This window comes from Argiope bruennichi, chromosome X1, assembly GCF_947563725.1.
Source record: "Argiope bruennichi chromosome X1, qqArgBrue1.1, whole genome shotgun sequence".
Classification (NCBI taxonomy): Eukaryota; Metazoa; Arthropoda; class Arachnida; order Araneae; family Araneidae; genus Argiope; species Argiope bruennichi.
This window is the reverse complement of record NC_079162.1, coordinates 9,434,754-9,458,049: the sequence shown is the minus strand read 5'-3', so window position 1 is coordinate 9,458,049 and position 23,296 is coordinate 9,434,754. Positions and strand designations below refer to the sequence as shown.

At 32.2% G+C, this 23,296-nt stretch overlaps 1 protein-coding gene across 2 annotated transcripts in view; it reads left to right on the top strand.

The window, feature by feature from the left end:
* Positions 1 to 20,739, top strand: part of LOC129958974 (glutamate receptor 1-like) — a 210,457-nt gene extending 189,718 nt beyond the window's left edge. Inside the window, exons 14-16 of one of the 2 annotated variants that reach the window (XM_056071734.1) lie at positions 3,468 to 3,605; positions 13,487 to 13,585; positions 18,717 to 20,739. In XM_056071734.1, coding sequence (XP_055927709.1) covers positions 3,468 to 3,605; positions 13,487 to 13,582 — 234 coding nt within the window. In that variant the 3' untranslated portion in view covers positions 13,583 to 13,585; positions 18,717 to 20,739. Of the gene's footprint in view, positions 1 to 3,467; positions 3,606 to 7,872; positions 7,954 to 13,486; positions 13,586 to 18,716 lie in introns of those variants that run through there. The other variant, XM_056071735.1, reaches the window with a different exon arrangement.
* Positions 20,740 to 23,296: the final 2,557 nt, after the last annotated feature.

The following is a 23,296-nucleotide window of genomic DNA, read 5'->3' as shown; positions in this document are numbered from 1 at the left end:
CAATTTAATAAGATTAGAGTTTAAATAAAAATTTTGAGAATAATAGCTCAAACTTTCCCCAAAAGTGGGAGAAACAATTAGCGGTACACGAACAAACACTTCGTCAGAATTCTTTGCTTAGAATATTCAGTAGCGTCTTCAGCGTTATTAGTAAAGATTGCTGAAATGAACTGAAAATCTCGCGGTTCCGCGATAAAAAAAAAAAAAAAAAAAAAATACAGGAAAAAGTTACTTTTGAAATGAGAAATTACTTCTTTTTACCGTTTATGGATGATTTTTATTTGAGGTACTATATGAAATGTAATAAATAAGTTCTTCATACAAGCAAACAATCTGTGAGAAATAAGATGTTTTTGAGGTGAGGTATTAAATAATTGCAATGGCAATGACCTTTTTTTCATGGATTAAACAGAGGCGAAATTTTGGTAAGAAAATATTTAAAAAGAAAACAAAATAGCCGAGAACCGACCTTAGCTGAATTAGGTTTATCATTATAAATTTTTCATAGATCCAATATTCTTTCAAAGCTCATAAAATATTGCTTTTTTCACATAAAGTTTGCCGAAAACATTCATATATACACAAGCAAATAAATACAAAAATATTAAAAAATATTTCTTACTCAACACACACATCTAAAGGGAAAACATCAAAGATTAGGACTGCCCTATCAAACATAACTGAACAGAACCAAATTGTACGGTCCAAAAAATAAGGGATTGAATAAGCCGCACCAGAAAAAGGTGATATTGTAGACTGAGCTGCAACTTTTGGCTTACACTTTACAAACACCGTCTTTATCAAAAGCGAATTTAAAAAAAAAAGATGTAATTTAAGGTGCGTGCAGCAAAAAGAAATGTATATGAACAGTAAAAAAGCATCAATGAACCTATTTATAATCATATAGTCATAGCCATCTTTAATCCAACTGTCTAGGATTCTCATTAATAAGAAGCATAAAGAAATAAGTTTAAAAGAAAAAGCTTTACAAGCAACACATTTAGAAAACAAGTAAACACTTGTTATCAATTTTAATTTGCTTTTTCTCTGTATTTTAGCTCAGGAATAAAATTACTCTGCTTTTAAAGTTCGAATTATGCATTTTAGTAGTTTTGTAAATTTGAGAAAAAAATCAATTTTATACAGACAATTGCATTTTTTTCTTAATTACTTTTGAACTCTGCTTCTGGTAATAAGATGATAATCTAATGTGCTGATCTGGATATAAAAAAAATATTTTTTCAATCAGCACTACAATAATCAGTCAGATTTGTGAAAGAAATTATGTTTCAATTTATTAAAGCCGATCGCTTATTATAAGAAATAAAATATTCACTTAAATATAAGAAATGATGAATAGCTTAAAACTTGAACGCCTTCACTTTAAAAACTTATGTACGCCCTCTATTGGTAGTTTGAGGGGGTATACAGTTGCGAATTAAAAGGTATATTATTGCATGTGAGTCATATACAAGTATATTATCACAGATAATAGCTTAATGGAAATGTATTTATGCCAAATGCAAACTTTTTCAAAAGGGGTACTTGAATGTAGTAAGGGTGGTTGGGTAAGAAATATTATGTTATGTGTGTACTACAAATTTAAAAATAAAATCAATAATGTAAAATTTATTAGATTGAATATCCGTCTAGATGTCTGGTATCTGTTAAAAATGATACATCTTCACACAAATTTAATTAATAAAATTATATAGCAAAATCGGCTTTACCTATTTCATTAATTTATATCGATTTTATTTTTTAAAAATATTAAATATTTTGTTTAAAATGACTTTTATATGATAATATACCTTTCAATTCACAATAGCGTGCACAAATTCTAGGAAGTAGTAGTTTATTCAAAAAGGAATCGCGATGCAGAGTCGGAAAAATAATTTTAATGAATTAGAAGGAGACGTTCGGTCAGAAAAACCTTGATAAAAAAATTAATTACAGAGGTTTTCATAAACTCATACTATTTCAAGGGAGGTTTATTGAATGACGGAATAACGAGGACGTTTCATTTGTTTCCTTTAACCTTGTAACGTTTTCCTTCTTCCCGCATATGTTAACTGGCATTCAGACCAGATGTAGCATCTCCCGTTTTCCCACGCATAGCTAAGGGTATACGGACCTCCAGATTTCAATCTTTCACTAGGAAAGTCATTGTATCTGATCATTTGTTACTATCCAGGTGTGGAAACACAGTTGTGTGTCCTATCTTCTCAAATAGATCCTTCATTTCTTGAAGGGAGAGGAACGTTAAAACATTCAGATGCTAAACATTTTTTCTCTTATCAAGAAACTCCTCAAGTCATCAAAAACAATGAATCACGAACAGCCGTTGCAATTAAGTGTCAAACCCAGGTACACTTCAGCCCGTGTTAGCTGCGAATTGATTATAATTAATATACGCTGAAGAGGCAGTCAGCCACAAAGATGGATCTTTAACAGACACTCCCTCGATAGAGTTGAGACCATTGAGGAAGCGTTGCTTAGCAGCTATTGGGTAATAGAGAACTCAAGTTCACCAATGAGAAATCAGAGGCGGATATCTGAGGGAAATAAAATGAGATATTTTTCCTCAGAGGAGAGGAGTCAAAGGCTTCTAATAGACGTCAGTTTTCGGAGAAGTTGTTTCTGATTTTTTGAAAAGCTTCGTGTGATTCATGATGAAGATCCGATTCCGATGAAGATCGGTGGATTTCTGCAGTGGCCCTGGGGAAACCGATTAGAGTTAACAGCCGGCTGGCGGTTTTTTGGTGACTTTTTCCCCCGATTTGATCGAGGAAGTATTTTGTGTGATTGAACTGCTATTTGATTTTTGTCAGTAATATTAACCTAGATGAGAACAAGTTTTTTTTGTACATGTAAGTATAAGAATTGTTTTATTACGCTCCTCTCTTATTTGATCAATCTTGATCAAGATATTACAAACTATTACAGTTGTGCTTCAGTTCATGCATTGCTGTTTAATCTGAGTTGCTTATCTTTCCAGAAGTTTGTATACGTGGAAGTAAATTCTGTAATATCACCATCGAATAAATTCCCTTATACAGTTTCTGATTCAGTTACAATGATCAAATGAATCTGCTTGAAATGGAAAGTTGAAAAATTAAAAATTAAACCCAGTGATGCTAACATTACAGCCCTAGATTTAAATGAAAAGCAAAAAGAATTATTTATTCGCCCTTGTGAAATGAAGAAATAAAAAAACCTGCTTTCTAGGGTTCATTTTAATATTTAATTCTACATTGTTATTCGTTGAGAAATGATGCCATGTCTGAAAGATGCAAAATAAATTTTCAAAATAAATTGATGTTTTGCATTTTATTAATATAATGTGAGCATGGATAAATTTCATTATGAGTTCATTTTATTATTTTCATTAATGTAACTATCATCAATATATTTTGATATTTGCAAAAGTAAATCAATTAACATATTTCATTGACTTTTTTTTCCAGGAGTCTACACAAAACGAATTAACTTTGAGCAATGTTGCAGGATGCTTTTACATCCTTATAGGTGGATTAATCCTAGCCATGCTAGTCGCATTGATGGAGTTCTGCTACAAAGCTCGAATTGAAGCCAGACGATCAAAAGTGAGATTATAATTGAACATATCTGCTGCAACATTTTGAAGTAGAGTAGTTATGAATAGTAGAAACAAACGTAATGTGGCTTGACCAAACTTAATTGATTATAATGTTTTCGAACTCTATTTACAATTCAAATTGTAAGAAAGTAAATTAATATTAAAAAAATTGACATGCAAAAGAGGGCGCCCTTTTATTAAAATAACAATTATTTTAGTAGGATTAGTTGAATTAATAATTTTTACATACGTTTTTAATTTTCTCTACGTATAATTTAACAAGACATCATCGAACTCATTCACCCCAACACTATATAATAATATAACAAAATTAATTCATTCATGTAAACAACTGCATTTTTATAATCTAATGCTCTGGATCAGGGTTTCTGAAAGGTTTTTAACTTTTAAATTCTGATGAAAATGTAGAACTACCATACATTTTTTAACACGATAGCAGTTTACAGTGAGTGGAGGAAAGGATCAGCATTGTTTGCAATTAAAACAATTATTGCAGTAATAGAAAAGTTAGAAAATATAAAATGTAAATATAAGATCCAGTATGGAGAAAACCTGATCCTAATATTTTAGAAAGAAGTCATCCAACTCACTGTCAGACATTTTAATTCAAACGAATAAAAAGAAAGGAAAGTATTATTTTTGAATATTTGAAGTAAAAAAAATAAATAAATAAAAATTAAAAAAAAATCGCATTAACAAAAACTCAAAACTTTTCTCAAGCTTCCTCGTAATACTGATTTTACTGTCTAAAAGCTACTGAGTTTCACTGCCGGTTTTAAGTTAACATATTGCTCTGCTATTTTATAATAAGAGAGTTCCAAACGACTGCTATTCAGGTCTAATTTATTATATTCCAAACCAATGAGCCCAGAAATGGCTGCACCTATACGGCTAGTAACAAATTACAAGGGAATGTACACTACTGCACAGAAGTCCAATTTCGTAAAATGCATAGGAATGTGAGTATGTATTGAGTATCCGAAATAACTTGCGGAGAATTATCTGTTGAAGGTGAAACTTTCTATTTAAAAATAACATTGCAGCAAATGTCTGCATACGCGAAGCACCTGTGCACTTTGGAATGCATATAAACAAGCATTCCAAAGTGAAGCTGCGTCAGACAACTGTGTTCAATGCCCCCAGTCGCCCCCATGTATACGAATTTCCAAACAAACTGTTTACAGCAAACTTCAGTTTGGTTAGGCTTTATGTTAGATGCTCAGCAGTTTGCATTTTCTACATATAAACATGCTCGCTTAAATTGGAGTTTTATACATCAATCCTGGAGTTTGAGATAGTGAGACTGTGTGATGTACAGTGAGGAATCTAGTCTGAACACTGGTTCTTATCGGCTGATCGTTTGGCGAGAACATGAAACTTTTTTTCAGGGAAACATCACTTAAAAACTTTGTTTTCCAACGAAAGGGCAAGCATTATACTAAACGGCCTATCAGACCTCCATACCTTGGGAACGAGGTCTATCACTGCTAAAAGATGCAGATATGAAGTTCTGGAGCCTTATGTGCACTTATTTCCAGATTCTGTCGGTTCTGATCTCTTATTTAAGTGTCGTAGCCCACTTTGTCACCGTGTGAGTCCGATCGACGTATTCCTTGAAATGGAAAATATCGAATACATATAATGACCTGCTCATTGACCCGATTTGAATCTTATGGAGAATGTGTATAGTATGCTTGGGAAACAACTTGAAGCCCTTCGGTACTTACTAAGCTTCGTTCTGGAGCTGAAAAGAGCTCTTTGTGACATTTGGAACTCTTTTGAGTCCATAACTTATCCACAATGCCGTAGAAAGTTTGGGGAATCACTGTGCAGTGTACCTAGATGTTAGAAATCATCACAGCTAGGTATATCACCACGTTTTTATTTCCTTTGTTTCCCCCTAAAATAAAAACTTCTTTTATGACCAGTTTTTTCTTTGTTTTAAAATAGTGATTATAATCACTTTCTCTCATTTTTTTTTCTTATTTTATTACCGTTTTATATTCGCATATCACGTTTCCCGCCACTCCAACGTAGATTTTCTTCGTTATTTGCTTGATTCAGGGTTTCCACGGCACTGGGAAAATACAGGGAATTTTAAGTTTTTTTTTAATTCTTTTTTTCCATCTAAACATGGTGATCTCTGAACATTGCAAGAATAAGAAAGACCATAGCCATAGCACGGCCGTGTAATGACGGAAACTCACCCCTTTTCTACTCCTTCCCCCCCCCCTATTCAGATCAATCTTATTTCGAGTTCAACGACAGCTGATTTCCTGATTGCAGCTAATGAGGATGCGCGAGACTGTTATATCTGCGTCAGTGAATAGATTAAATTTGTTTGGCGGTTATAGCAACATTCAGTCTGTGGAAGCATCGCAGTGGTGTTATAGTCACTCACACGTTAGTTTTATTGAATAGTTTATTATTTTAATAATTGTTAGCTTATTCAGATTGGATTAGAGAAATTTTTGAAACAATGAGCTGTTCAAAATCCGTATTTAATACACGTAGATGGATAAAAATATGAATCCTGACTTTTATGTCTTATCCTAACTTATATTTAAAGATAATCCAGCTAGACGCGCTGATTTCTTGGAAATTACTAGTTTTTCTGAATTTTTAATTCAATTTTTATTCCTTTCATTGGGTAGAAAATATCAGTATTTGCGAAAGTGCTGTAAAGTTTTTTGACAATATAAAGAAATACATAGATTTAAATAAATAAAAAAAAAAAAAAAAAACTTTTCTTAGATCTGCAGCGAGTGATAATATTATAAATGCTTGTCAAGATAAATTGATTCGAAAATTAACTCCTGTTATATTGGTAATATTCGTCAACCATTTCTTTGGAAAGTTAAGGCATCTGAACCAATGGCGCCTTTCTTATATGAAAATCGTTTAAGGCTTGTTAAACTGTTAATGATAAACATTGTCAAGAGCATAAGCTTGATAATCCTAAGAATTCGAGGCTGAGAAAAAAAAAATACCGATATTGGAATAATGACTACAAATTACTCGATTTCTAGTGGAGCTACTGAAACTGAAAAAAAGAACCTTTCTAGCAATGTGTTTTATATTTGTGAAGAAAACTATAAAAATATGTATGAATGTCCAAAAGTGTTACTGTTTTAAAAACTGTACCTTGTTTAAATCCACATCTATTGAAGAACCTTGCTTTTGTCACTCATTAAACTATGCAGTATAGTTATTCCATTATAACTAGCTGATGAATGATGTTCGTGCATTTCTCTTGTATTGCATATACATACAGGGATAAAACAGAGTCTATTTTTTCAGATTTGAGTGGCAATCCCGTTAATTTTTGGACGCCAGTGTCAGGGCAAAAAATCGATATACTCTTTAAAACTTTTATATGTGCCTGGGAAAGTTAACTGATTCTCATTTCCTTCTAACAGGCCCGGTTCTAATGGTAATGTCATTGCGTTCATGCACGAAAGCGGTTGAATATAGAAGGTGGACACTGTGGCAGACTTAAAAAAGCTTGGCAGGGGCTTTAAAAGAATAACAAATGATGAATAATTTTCATATACTTTTTACTTATATTCAACTTATTACTACTTATATTCAGCAAATAATAAATAATACACAAAATTATATTTAGCACCAAATGAATTCATTCCAATCATTGTTATAATTTATTAATCTCTTTACGGCTTCAGGACAAAGTAATTTAAAGAGAAGATGAATGTGATCACTGTTTCTGCTTGCAAGCACTGGTGCCTATAAATGAACAAGAATCAGAAGAAAAAAATGACAGTTGAATTCTATTGATTATGCACAGAAAACCGATAGGATGCATAAAATCAAACTGAGCCTGAAAATATTACCTTATCTTTCTACTTTTAAAGACGCATTTTTATGCTAACAGCAGATGGAGAATTCCATTTGTAGTGACAGTGTTTTGAGTACCTGTGCATTTATTAGCTTTTTTACTGAATACAGTATAAAGTATAATTTACAGTATTTAAAGTACAATTTAAAGTTACAGTATAAAGAAACATATTATTTTCAACGAGTTATTGCCCTTTTGGGAATATTTCTTTTAATTTAAGGGAATCAGAGTACGATTCCTTACGCATACTTTTGAAAAAGCACGGCGTAATTTATTTTTTGCATTTTTCTGTTTAATTTAATTTTATTCTTTTCCATGATATCATTTTAAGGCAGCAATAAATTTTCTTGAGAAGCCGCAGAGAATATCATAATACATATTCCAATATCTCTTTCAGGACATCAGTCAGCTGAAAGTCATATCAGCCCGCCAGGCCTCTGTTTAATGCCGAATTTTTTTCTGAATAAAATTTTATTCCTTTCCATTCTTGGATTGTTGTCTTATTCATTTAAAAAGTGACACCTCCTTGATGCAGATTCTGATACCGCAGATGAATGGTGCAGTATCAGAAACTATTCCAGATGCATTCAACGAGAGCAGTAAGACACAATTTGAAACGTGGCTGTTTTCGCAAAGTATTGGAGATTGTATTTTCAAAAATCAACCATTGCATTATGTATTGCGTAATGTTTAATTTTATATGCTTATTGGATCTGTTTTCATTATTCATACAAAACGACACACAATCAGCTGCAAGCTGCAATTGTTGTCCGAATTCTTTAAAATCTGGTTGTACCATAATAATATACCGATCTTTCAGTATAAGGAATTACTTTTAGTAGTTTCAGTAGTAATTAAAGTTTTAATTTGATTCTTTCTATTCATGAAATAAAATTTTACTTATATTTTACTTGCTCCATTGTGGCAATAAAATATACTTTGTTGATTATTCTCATAAGATTAAGCAAAAAAAAAAATAAAAGAAAAAAAACTTATTAGAATTTCATTCATTTTTTTGTTTAAAGAAAAACTAATCCATACTACTTTCAAGATCAAGAACAATTTCGTATATATTAGATTCTAAAGTAATCTGAGATAACAAACAGTCTGATAATGCTCTCAATACAATGCATAAAACTTTTCAATAATATAAATATTGTTATTGAGAAGTAGCACCCAGTTAACACTTAATTTAGAGACCAATCTATAAAATCCATCTTCCAACACATAATAAGATATTCAGAAGGATGATTTTAATAATGTTCACACTTCCAAATATTCTGCAATTTGGCATGACATATGCTTATCTTAAAATGTACGGATGAATCGCCACATTATTTGATTATTACTCGTAAGAAAATTCTATGATCGTTTAAATCATCGTTTACTGCTTATTTTATAGGGTTTATTAATTTATTGGTTAGAAAATTTGGAGCTTCTTATTTCTATCCAAGCACAATCTCTTAGATTTTTCAATTTATTTTTAAAAAGAGAGAAAAGTTGGTTATGCTCATTGTCTTCCTGAAAAAGGACCCCAGAAGAATTTCAAACAGTTTTGATGGCGCAAAGAAGTAACGTGAATGGTACAGATGACTACTCAAAGAGAAAATTTCGGTTACATCAATCAAATGGCTGCTTTCAGAAAATAAGAAACAATGGATCAGATGCAGAATCCAAGGAAAAGTACTTTGGGAAGGAACTGTGTAACTTTTCTACCTAATAATGGATATGTAAAGCCAGATTATTTACGTTTTGCTTCAAATAAAAAATAACTTTAAAGTCATATAAAATATTTAATAGTCTTGCTTAGAAGATAGAGCATAGGCAATAAAGACTGCCTGTACAACCATTAGTAAAGAAAAAAAAGCTACTAAGACTTTAGAAAAAAAATAATACATGCCTAATCTTGTCTTAAAATAGCTGACTGGAATCATAAAAAAAGTCCTATAAAAAGTATATAAAGAATATAAAACCAGATGCAGAAAATAAAATAACTGAAGTTTTTAGAAGACTTTTAGTAGCAAAAATCACTCGCTAATTAATCTTGTGAATTAAAACACAGAATAAATCGCTTTTAGTTTTAAGATTCTAGGATTTAATTTATGACTAACTTCTGCACACTTATTAAATGACATAAAATGCTATATATATATATGTGTGTGTGTGTGTAATCAATCTCTTAATTTAATTTAAATCCTAATTAATATCCTAATTTTTATCTTAAATTAGCCTATGCTATTCAAAAATATTCTCCTATTTCCTGATCCAATTCCTACTTTTTTATTTAATTATTTCTAACACGAGCTTAAGAAAATTGCGGACTCCGTGATTTTCATGACAGGGGAGAAGGGATACAAGTCCTTAATAGCTATGCTTCTTTTTAAAAAGATGGTATTCCCTTGCCTAAGTCGACATATGACAAAGAAATGTCTCAAAATGAGAATCAAAAAAGAAAGATTTTACTATAAGAATCAAAATCTCGTGATAAAATCAGGGACAAATCTCTCTCTCTTTTGCGCTTGTGTCGCGACATAGACTGAAACATTGTCTTATCGTTTTCATTGTACATAATATGCATCCCGTTTAAAATAAATCAAAGTTAAAATTTCAAAAGTTTCGTCTTTTCGACCACGCATCTTCAAAATTATGTTTAGACACACACACGCGCGCGCGCGCACACACACACACACACACAGCATCAAAATGGATGGACATATTATTATTTAACTAAAAGAAATGTTAAGTTAGATGTATCTGATGGGCGTTAGTGTTATCGGGATAATATTTGTTAAAAATGCCTTATCTAAAGATGATCCAAGTTTTCAGCCAGATGATGACGGCTGTGTAATATTAAGGATCCATTATAACTGTCTTCAAAATGCAGGTGCAAACAATACAATGTACAAAAATGTCCTTACAGAATGTCTGAAACTCCACTTTATTATCCTGCGATTCCTTATTATTCTTCAGCCATACATTATGTATATTACTATATATTCATGCGCATGCATCGAGGTGTTATACATATAGAAAATTGCGTTTTGAATGTACCCATGGATCGAAAACAATAATTTCATGGGTTATTTCTCTCCAGGCATAATGCTTTCATGTTTATGTTATTGTTGATTTCATAAGGATGCTGCTATCAGTTGAGTGGATTATTTAATTTTTACTTTTCAACAATTGCGCATAATAAAGAGCGTATGAAAAAAAGATAGACATAGAAGAAAAATATTTTTGTGGTTTTCTTTTTCGAGACAATCAAATCTGCAACATCTCATTAAAGCAATTCTATTAAAATGAAAAGTTAAAAGATAATAGTTTTAAAAAGACTATTTTATCTACAGAAAATACCGTTATTCACAAATGAGCACCATTTAGGTGCAGTGATTTGAATGTTTCAATTCTCTTCAAATGAATGACGTTACAAATGCAGCAGTGTCTACATTATTGAAATGACCTTCCACTTTTTTTTCTCTAAGCGAAAAAAAAAAAATCACGAATGGTAGTTAAAAATTCAAAGAATGTATTAAAGTAATACAAAATTTACAGAGGTAGGCGAGGGCATAAATTACAATTTAAATTTCATTACACTTTATAAAACCTACATTTTTTGCTGGAATGCCAAATGCAACATTTGACTTGTAGAATATGAGATGTTAAAGTATTTGGAGGCCTTATTATCCCAGATGCATTCCACTTTTTCTGATTTTTAAAATATTGTAATCTATAAAATATTCGACCACCGGATTCCAATAATATCCTCATTTTGGACTTTCCAGAGTCTGAAAGACATATTTTTGTAATTATATCTGCTTTTACCTATGAATACGTTCATTGAAAAAATGGTTGAGCTTGACAAATGTCATTTAATATATGATTTTAATACTCAATGTGTAGATTTTCATTCAATTTTGAATGAAATCCATTCCCAAGAAGTTTGTCAGTCAATCTCAAAAGAAGTGAACAAGATAGTTAGAAAATGAATAAAGTTAGTTTCTGAATTTAAGGTAAAGATTTGTATGAAATGTTCAACCCTATCTACCAACTGTAATTTTATAATACAACAAGTGAGATAGATGAAATTTATTATAGAACCTTGACACAACAAATGTCTTTTTTGGATTCAGTCTTTAGACATCCAAATGGCGCCTTTCTCTTTATACTCCGAAGCCCAAAAGACTCTCGTACGGGAATGGGTTCAAGGTTTGGCTCAGTTTTGATGCGGGAAAGCTTCAAGAAGACTATTCCAGTTTATTTTTATTCTAAAAATTAGAATTTTTTTAGATATGAAAATCATTAGAGAATAAACATTGTAAAAAAATATAGCATCCTCACCATACATGCTTAATCGAATGGAACTGATCATTTGGATGAAAGTGATGTCTGTGTGAATTGAGCATATGATAAATAAACTCAATATGCATTATTAAATATCCTTGTGAAGTGTCCCTTTTAATACTAAATCGAAGGAAATATCGAGCAATGTATTGTTATCACCTGAGGATGCAAGTGTTCAAATAATGAATTCTCAGTTTTTCTACCTACTCAAATCGATTTTTTTCGTTGCACTGATGACTTCTACATTGAAATAGACTGATCAATAAAAACCTTCACAAGAGGAAGAAAATTATTTGCAGAATAATGAGATAAGTATAAATCTGAATAAAGTTGTCTCTTTGAAAGCGATATTTGAATACCAAATATTTGATTTAACAGAATGCCCCGTCCTAATATACTGTAGTAGAGGATTTGATATTTATCGCATCATTCCGATCAAGAAGTTTACTTTATTAAGTAAATGACGAAAGTAATTCATTGTTCCCCAAGGTCTTTAGGAAGGAATGCATTTAATAAAGATGAGAATATTGCACTTCTGATTGAGTTCCTGTGCCCACAGAGGATTTCAATACTAATGTTGGGACAAGTAGCTCTCTGTAGTGAGAACCTTTTGAATATGGGAAGTATTCTTTTTGCTAACTGTATATACTTTTTATTGTAATCCTTTCGTGTTTAGTGATCGGCGCTTCATAGGCACAGAAGGAATATATACAAATCATACATGCATTTTTAAGTTCGCATGTTGTTGTTTCTTATGGCACTTGTTATAGACAAGCCCGTTGACGAGGTCAGCGATCTTAAGCCGATAGTTTTTGGCGTCTTTTGTTTTTCAGTAGCGCCATCTGAGGCTAAGAGCACGACTTAGCTACTCATGCACCACAACCCTTTTCACGGGGCGGACTTCATTCATTCATTACAAATCATAATTTAGGCCTGAATCAGAGAACGATCGCATCTGATCCAGTGCCCCCAGTGGTATTGTCTTGGTTTTGAGGATTTTGTGGCCATGACAGATTTATGCGTGCAACAGTCGCCACATGCGCGGGGTTTTTCGGCCGGCGGGGTTCGGGCTCACAGCCTGAGGGATGCGAATCCAGCGCCCTGCCAACCAGACTATCCCGGCCCCCAAGTTCGCATCTACATAAGGGTTATTCTTTCTCTCAGTTGTTAGCTGTTAATCAGTGTAAGTTGGTAAAACAAATATTAATATTGTGAGGCTCATGATCTCAACTTTTCTCTAAAATAACAAGTGTTCTATCTTAGATTTATAAAGAAATGTATTTATAGAGAAAGAGACAATCGATGCAATTGAATTCTTCATATTGTGTAGTTTAAAAATTGTATGAAATAATGCGATAATTGGTTTTAAATGTGAGATTAACTTATGTTAATTTACAATTATCATAATCCATTTTATGAAGTGAAATGCAATAAGCAAATATTGGAAAGTGATGGAATGTGCTTTTATCTTTTTCTGCATTTATTATATTTAGGAAAAGCAAATTTTGAATATGATTCGATAGAAAATAATTCAGATCAGATGTTATCATAATCGCAATCTGCATGGATTATGCATGAAAAGAAATTCATTCTATAACGACAGGAATAGACATTTGAATCCAAACTGCACCGACTTTCTCTTTTTCTGAAATGAATCTTTTTTTTTTTAGATGAGCTTGCTTGATGCCATGAAATCAAAAGTTCGAATGTCGATCACTGGAGAGCCAAACGGAGAAAACGGGAGGGTACGGACAGGCTCTGTTTAAACGGTATCTCAATCTTTTTTATTTTTTCGCATATTTTTCAAGGATAAATTTCATATATTAGATTTAGCGATAATCAGAGAGAGATTTTATGTAAAATAAGAGCATTTTATATTCTTCGCAAAACATTTTCTTTATTTAACTGCCTTTATATCATAGAATTTTTCTAAGCCCTTTAATTTTTCTCATGATATCGTAGAAGAAACAGGCCACTGTACTTTTCTTTTACTGGTAAATTTCAAATTATGTACATTTCTTAGAGAGAAAATGTAGCAATTTCAGTTTTAATATTCACAGCAGAGAGCATCCGGATTAATTTCTCAAATCTGCGAAAGTCCTGTTTTCGGCTAGAAAATACCTTTAAATATGTAAAATTTCAATGTAAAATTGTTGCTTTTTGCATAGTGTATTTCTTCTTCCAAATCAATGATTTATATTTATTTTATAATTATACTTTGAGTTCTTAAGAATAATTATAAGTGTGTGACTTATAATTATTGAATTATAGACTTATAATAATAAAAACTGGAAAGATATTAATTTGCTTGGCTAATAACTTAAAAAAGAAGATCTAAGTGGAAGGCTTAATAAATAACTGTTCTTCATTCGCATTGCATCTCACATAAACCCTAGCTTGGAAAAAATGTAGGTATCTATGCCAATAGGTTTATTCGACCCAGCTAATTGCCATAATATTACTTATTAATTGTATGGGGAAAGTCCAACAATGACTTTATGGTCTAAGACTCTAATATTTTTAGAACATCAGTTGGGAAAGAAGGATTTTAGTTTTATTCACAGCTTTCATATGAATTAGCATTATTCAAACATTGGTTGATCGATTGGCAATCTATCAAATATTTGCTGCTTGCTGGAGGGTTCTTTCGAAGAGTAACGCAAATGTAGGCCAATTCCCTCTAATCGTGTAGGAAAGCAACCCCCTTTCCTGGAGTTAAAATCAGACTTTTTCTATCTAGGGTACCCAAAGTCGCTTTGACTAAGATTAGATATTACTCTTACCACGTAATTTATGAACTTGATTTGTTAGTCTTGATCAAGGGGATTAGTAACAGCAACAGAGTTTCAAGTATATTAAAATCATTCAGTAAATTTCCCTATCTCTGTTATGATAAATTAACGTTCATAGCATTAAAGGGCCACATTTCAAGAGTATTGATTCATCAACTAGAAGTTATGGAAAAATATATTGAATTGATTCGTAAGTAAACATATTCAGTAAGGTAATAACATAGTTATGCCAACTAATAAATTCTAAACACAAGATGTAGGTGCGCAAACGATTATTTTGTTACAAATAAGATGAATAAAGACTTTACGTTTTCTAAAATATTAATATTAACGAGATATAACAACACGATATCTTGCGTGTTAAAACTTCTCGATTCAGAAAATTGAAGCTTATTTTCCATAAAATAAAACGCTGGCCTACGACAATTACGGGGTCCAAGTTTCCTCTTTAAAAGGATCTGTCATTGTATGTCGCACGGAACTGTAATTTGATATTCATAGCACATTTTACTCCGTCCTAGTGCTGGCAGAGAATTAAGGGCATCATGAAAGAGGTATTAGTTTCTTCACCTGAAGTAAAATATTTCCACAATTTTACTTTTTCAAAAAATAGCGTTGTGCAAAATATAGTTGTAAAGTTAATTGAACTACCCGTTAAGTGAAAGCCATTTTTATTCAAAATTAAGAAATAGAAGGGAGGCAAACGACGCTTTCGATATCATTTCCTCAATACATTTATGCTAAATGTTTTTAAAACTAAATCTATAAATACAATGACAGTAATCTGAATAGCATCTAACCCCGACTGGAGCCAATTATTTGGTTTCTTTATTAAATGTGCCAATGGAAGATATACAGGGTGGTTATAATTAAAGTTACCCTATTTAGACCTACGTGGTGTCCGCTATAGTCGAAGGATGTCGAAGAAACTTGACACTTAGATTGTATGAATCATGGGAAACAGAAATCTACAATAAAAAAATAGTTCAAATTTCAACCGCCAGGTGAGAAGGTGGTGCATGAAAAACAAAAGACACAATTTGGAACTTAAAAACTTTATTTAATTACAATATATGTTCAATGTGCATTCTATTTACGTCAAGCACATGTTCAAAGCGTGTTAGGGCATGTTCAACAGTGGCACGAAGGGTTTCTCTATCAATTGCAGCAACATGACGTGTTATGATTGCTTTCATTTCATGCAGAGTCCGTATGCTTCCTCTACAGACACGATCTTTCAGGAATCCCCACAACTAGAAATCACAGGGATTCAAGTCCGGAGAACGCAAAGGCCAGGCAGTCGGAAAACTTCTTGAAATTACCCGTTGATATTCAAAGTAGGCACGAAGCAATGCCGTCGCTGAGCGAGCAATGTGAGGTGGTGCACCATCTTGTATGAAGACAGTAGTCCCTAAACATTCTCGTTCTTGTAACGTAGGAATGACTTGCTGCTGAAGAAAGTCGCGGTAACGGGCAGCCGTAACGGAACACCTTTAAGGGCCATGAGAAGTGTTCTCCTCAAAAAAAAAAAATGAAATCAGCAGTAACACTACACCATGCAGTAATGTAATCAGGATATAGAGACTGTTCATGCACATCATTCGGACTGGCAGTACCCTATATGCGACTGTTCTGAGTAATAACTGCTCCGTCTAGGGTAAAATGAGCCTCGTCCGATCACAAAATGTTCCAAAGCCATGAATTTTCAACGGCTATAAAAAAAAAATCTAGCAAATTGATTTCGTTTCTCCGCGTCTGCAGGATTCAGTGCTTGCACATGATGGATCTTGTATGGATACTACTTTACAAAGGATTGAAGAACCTTTCATACTGTAGACTAAGGGAGGGACAAATCACGTGCCACCGCTCGAGTACTTGATGAAGAATATTACGAATCGGACATTCTTTCGGCAAGAGCGACTTCTTCCGCAATTTCATTTGAAATCCGTTTCCGTCCTCTTCGTTGTATCATGCGCAACTCTCCAATCTCTTCAAATTTAATAATCATCTTTTTCAGAGACTGCTTGATCATAGGCCCTCTCCGTAAGTCTTTCAAGCGCCGATATTCTCGTAATGCAGCTGACAAATTACTGCTGTTCAAATAAAACAACTTTATTAGTAAAGCTCTTCCTTTCTTCTCTAACCACATGGGGAAGAATGATTTTGCGGCAATGAGTACTGGGTTTTTAAATTACTCTAAATTTGCATAACGGCCTTTATCGTATAGGAAAACCGCTATCTATCGGCCGAAATTTAAATTATTTTTTATTGCAGATTTCTTTTTCCCATGATCCATACAACCTAAATATCAAGTTTCTTCGACATCCTTCCTCTAGAGCGGACACCACGTAGGTCTAAACAAGGTAACTTTAACTATAACCACCCTATATATTGGAAGGCTATTCGATTCCCTCAGGATAATTACTTTTTGGAATTGATTGTATGGGGCTTCATAGATAATAAAGAGATAATTGATTTCACATTCAAGTTTGAATTCGCGCTATAATTAAAATTACCCTATCCAAACTTCTCTAGTGGACGTATTTTGTTAATAGTATATACGTTATTTTGGTTGTAGGAAGAAGAAATCTGTAATAAAAATTAATTATTCAAATTTCGACCTCGAGGCGAAAAGGCAGCGCATCAAGAAAAAAGACAAAACTCATTTAATCACAACATTTGTTCAAAGTACATTCCATTTACTTCACTCAGGTGTTCAAAGAGTGTTAAAAAAGTATGTTACGAAAATATTATCGATGCAATCAGACCAGAATATTTTAGATGCAGCATTTACTCAATAGAGCTTGCAGACAAACACATTGAAAAATATATTTAAAGTATTCAAATTCGAGAATTTTGAAAAAATTAACGTTATCGATTTGTGTTACACGTAATAATAATGAGCTGCTTTTCTTAAATATTAACAAAAAATTCTTGAAATAAGTCATGAAACAATAATAGATGTAAAATCATTATATTTTAAACATGAACATGCGATAACACTGTAGATAAATAAAATGTGTTATAGCTTAATTTTAATATTATTTTAAGACTCGATAAAAAATTTAACAGCATCTTTTATTGGGTCAAGGGAGTGTAAATTATTTCAAAATTCTTAAGTATACAAAACTGAAAAATGTTTATCAGTCTATTATTAGAAAAATATGTATTTTCGCGGGACATTTTCCGCCTTCTACTATACCTTTTCACCAATGAATATATTTTTCTTAAATTTTTATCTGCGGTAATCAATTCTTCACTCATTAGGAAGTTTGACCGTTAATAACGCTAATGAGAGAATGATTAACACTTTCTTTAACTGTGAATTATTCTCTCCTTAGCGTTTTTAACGGCCTTTCCATCGGTCATAAATTGATTATGAGATATTCGCCCATTTCGATGCTGCAGGAGGATTGCTTAGATATGGACCTCATATATTCAACCTTAGTCAGATAATAAGGACCGGTACCTAAGTTGGCTTTTTTTTTCTCCATCATAGGAGCGTTCCTGCAACCGTGTACATTGTCTCTAGCCTTCCATATCCAATGACACAACCTTGATAACAAGCCACCATTAAACTTTAGGCAATCAGTAGACATAGAAGATATTAACTATAAAAATTCTTGTTTGTTTCTTATGGCACTGCCACTGACAAGCCCGCTGTTACGAAGACAGCGATTTAAGCCTGAGGGGGACGTCTCTTATTTTTTTTATAGCAGCGCCAACTAGGGCCAAGAGTACGACTTTGCCACTCACGCATCATTCATTCGCTTGCACAACCCCTTTTTACAGGAGGGCACATTCACACATCTCACAGATAGAACAACAACCCTGCCCAAACCGGGACTCGAACCCGGGACGCCCAGATCACGGGGAAGACGCGCTACCCCTATGCCAGGACGCCGGCATAAAAATTCTGATAATGATAATAAAAATAAATTTGCATCCACGAGGTTTGTGATCGAAGCTAATAGGAAAATGAAGTCATTAGTTCATATTTAAAAAAAAATGTGGGAGTTTACAGTCGAGCAATAAAATTGAAGCTAATAATGGAAACAATTTTCTTCCACAGCAAATGATCTAGCGTATTTTATTTTTTTATTTGTAGTTCCATCAAGTGTAACCCTGAGAGATGAAGGAGCAACTACATCTCAATGAGCTTCCTCAAGATGGAAGAAAGTAGAATCAGCGACAGATGCATCGTTCGTCCAACTGATGCATAGGAAGTCTTAACCAAGCCTCGAGGATCGAGTGGAGTTAGAAAAAGCAGTTTAAGAACTTCTAGTTGATACATCAAAAAAATATCAGTTTTGTTGTAATGAAAAGTTTCTACAGAAAAGAAAAATAGCAAAGAGAGTAGAGTATCAAGATAGCAAAATGTAGAATTATTTTAAAAATTTTAATATTTAGCGCAAGTATTTTATCTAAAGAAGTTATAGTCCAATCTTGAATTCTTCGTTTTCTTGTTGCTAAATGAATACATCATTATATACAAATATATATACTGGAAAACAAAACATTGTATTACTGGTTGTTAAGTGATTATTTAATTCTATATTTATATAATGTTAGCTGTCTACTTCCAAGTTTATGTAAAAATATTGGCCTCTGTAGTGAAAGTAATCCTTCCATGGGCTAAGGATATTTTAGTTTACATTTATTTCTCATTGATTTTAATAAAGAGAATATACAGAAGGATTTCAATTGAACAAGAAGTGCCGAGGAATCACCTGGGGCAAAATAGAAGCTGTATCAAAACATAATTTGGCTCACATATTCTCTTGTTCGATGTCAGATGGAAAAAAATTACTCATCATTTGGATGATAGTAGAAAATGGCACTACGGTAATTCTTGCCAGTGATCTGCCTAAAATTAGAGGAATTTGACATTGTTTATACATATAATAAGAGTATAAAGCAATTTTCCTATGATTTTAAAATGTCCTGACCTAAATTTCTCAACAGAAAGTCAAAGGCATTTAGGCAGGTAATAGATTTGGATCGAAGTCTCTTACTATTACAAACCTTCCGTCTTTTGACGAAACATTTAATAATGATATTTTTAATTCAAAAAGGAAATATTTTATTAACAAATATCTGTTTCATCATGTTGAAAGTTGAAAATAAAGTTTTACTCTTATATATAATTTCTGGACAAAAATATCCCAAGCTTGATATATTACGGTTGTTTCCAAAAATGTTTCCCTTTCAGGTCCATTTCAAGATTTGATGAAAGAGAAAATTAATTCAAAAATATTTTTGTAATTCAAAATGGATTTTAAGAGACAGGATTTAGTTGAAAATCGCTATCAAAAAGGTCACTGTCAAATATTATAAACTACAATTGATCTGGAAGACTTGACACTAAACTTTAATAAAACACAAAACCTGCGCAAATTGTAAATGAAATCAATTTTACGCTGGCACCTATTTTTAAATTTCCTTCATTCCACAATTATTCCTTTATTAATTCAGAGTCTATTTTTAGCAACTCCATGCATATAAATATATATTATAAAATAAGATATTAAATTAAGATATTTTGTAATTGGATAAAACATCCATGTAAATTCTACCTGTAAATGTATAAAAACTGTTATATTCTGCGGCCCATGGAAGGATGAAAAACCTTCTCTAAGATATCTATATCATGTTAATCAAGATATAGAAATTCTTCACTATATTAAATGTAGATAGCATTCTACAAATGACAATCTATGGAAAATTCAAAGTTTGTATATAATATGTTCTTTAAGAAGTAGATTTTAGATTCTTAAGCTTTCTCAAACTGCTTTTAGTCTCTAATTATATAGTGAGGATTTCATTATTTCACAAAGTAAATTCTGAAAAGGCCGCTTTAAATAGATTGCCGTTAGAGAATGTAAAATGCAGGATGGTATTTACACATCATGGTACTAGAGCTGAAATTATGTCGAAAAAGTAGTTAGTGTAAAATAGTCATTATTTCAAAAAAATAGAACAAATGCACTGGTTAAATTAAGCAAAACAGCGAAATATTTATGCAGGGGAATGAAATTTTAAAGGAGAGATTTCAGCTCATGCTTTAATGTCATTTTAATTGCGAATCTTTATAAGAATCTTGAAACGTTACATCCCTTCAACAAATAAAACTGCAGTATTACTCTTAAGAATGTAGAGTGTTATCTTTTAGAAAATAAAAATTCAAGAAATAAAAAGTGTCATAAATTTCTTTCTAAATATTTTCTATATAGAAATATATCAACATTTGAAAGAATAATTCACATTTGGAATTTCTTTTGAAATGTTTTTATGACCTGACTTTTTCTCCTTCATTTATAATCTTTGTTTGAATTTTGTCCACATTGCAACATCATTTGTATGTGGGCATTTCCATTCTTTATGTCGGCATTTCTTATTCAACGCTATTCCAACTTTACAAAGCCAATATGAAGCTATCATAATTCTTTTTTCATTTTATAATTCCTTAGATTTGAAATTCCAATCACTCGCAATAAATTTTTAATTATTGCAGAGAAGACTAAAATGAGCACTTTTATAAATCATAAAATGTGTGCCCGGATTAAGCTCCGGTAAATGGTGTGATACCAAGGAGTCATGTGTGCATACCGTTGGATAAGTTACGATGAGCCTGATTCTTGGCCACTGTGATCCCCAGATTTGTCTTGACCGGATTTTTTTGTTCTGGGGATATTCAAAAGCACCGAGTGTTTTATCCCCACAGACACAGACAAAATCTCGTCGCCTGACCGTCTGTTGCGATTGAAGATATTAGGATGTTTCCATCATTCACTCGCTGAATGCTTAAGTATATGATGCATGTGTTCGTGCTGTTGGTCGATTGCTTGTTGTAGCATTCATTAAACAATTTGATCAATTTCATTTTCTGTTTCAACTCACTCTTCATTTTTTAAACCTCCCTAGCGCTTGAACACCCTATATCCAAGTACACATTTTGTTAAAAATTTATGTTTATTTTTGCTGCTACTATCTCTTTTCGTAATGGTTCCAGGTATTTCCTGTGCAATCTGTATAAGATAATAATCTGCGATTCCCTGAAGTACATTAAGGAAGAAATTTAAATAATATCTACTTATTTTCTATTTAAAATAATTTTATAATTACTTTTAAAGAAATCTGAAACTGAAAATATGATATGAGATTAGATACAAGATGCACCGACATGGTAACTTCAAATTGACTCCAGTATAAAAAACAAATAAAAAAATAGTATAAATTATTTTAAACGAAATAAGCTATGAGAACTATATTATAGAATAAATGAAATGAATGGAAAAATAACTAATTATTTTAAGAATGATCTACATATTTTATTTAAAAAAATTACTGCTTAATTACTCTGATTGTTATTAAAATAACTGAATATACGAGGACAATTTTTTTTTCAAGCTCCGATGGGGGGAAAAAAAGGGACAAGAGTTGAGGATAAAATGAATTTATTATCAAAAGATATATACAAACATTACTTTTCGACATATGCCATGAAGATTCAGACATTAGTCATATCGGTGGATCCGATTTTCAATGTCTATTTGCAGAACGTTTCTGCCAATGATGTGAGAAAAGGCTTAAGGCTACTTTGAGACTCCTCAATAGTCTAACAATTTATTTCAAAGAAAAAGTAGGGAGCAAGAATATCTAAACATTCACCTTTCAAATTCGCAGTTTTGGCATCATCATGCTGTTTTTCTAGGTTTCCAAAATCCTCCATTTCTTTCATATAATATCATAAACTCGTTTAACAAAGTCTTCAGCTGCTTCAGACTTGGGTCCTTATCCTTCTTCATCGAGAACGTGTCTTAGAGCTGAGTGAGTTTTTTTTTATCTTCTCTGATTTAATGAATTGGCTGAAAGCCAAAGCTTTCAGAGTAAGGAGGAGGCAATCTTGAGTTCATCTCACATCAATTGCAGTCGAAAGTCTGGTCCATCGATATGACAAATGCCTGAATCTTCATGACGATTATGTGGAAATGTAACCATGTTTGCAGATAACTTTTGGAGGTAATCTCCCTTTTGCTGTCTACCGTTGCCTTTTTTTTTAATGATCTATCAGAGTTTGGAAAAAAGTCCCTCGCATTTTATGTTTTTAATATTACATCTCCCAATTGCATATTTATATACTAGTATTATTTTTGGTTTTCGTTTACAGTTCGTATAACTTTAGCTAACAAATTTTTTCTTAAAAGTTGAAATTTATTAGTTTATTTCCATCTTTTAAAAAAATGAAAATTAGAAATTATAGCAATATTTTTAAAGGTTGTAAATAACTCTACTGTGAGACAGTAGATTATTAGACAGTAGTTAGATTTCGGCCAATTTTAGAATGTATCTAATTCTCCGAAATTGACGCCTTCCAGTGATCCGTGTTAAGAACCATAATAAACTTTTCTTTCGACTATTACCAATGTCTGGAAACCATCATTTTGGTATTTAGCAAATGCTGAAAACTGTGAATCGACGTTAGCGATCTGCTGTTATAGCTGATTTATGTAACATCAAAAATACACTTATTAAACTATGAATAATATAACAATATACTGAGATTCGGATCCGCAGTGATCGGCGTGGTTGATATTTTCCTGTGCTCTTCAAAATATGGCTATAAAATGAAAAATGATGGATAATTTCTGTTGAATGTGATGATCAAGTGTAGCTGAAACCCTGGAG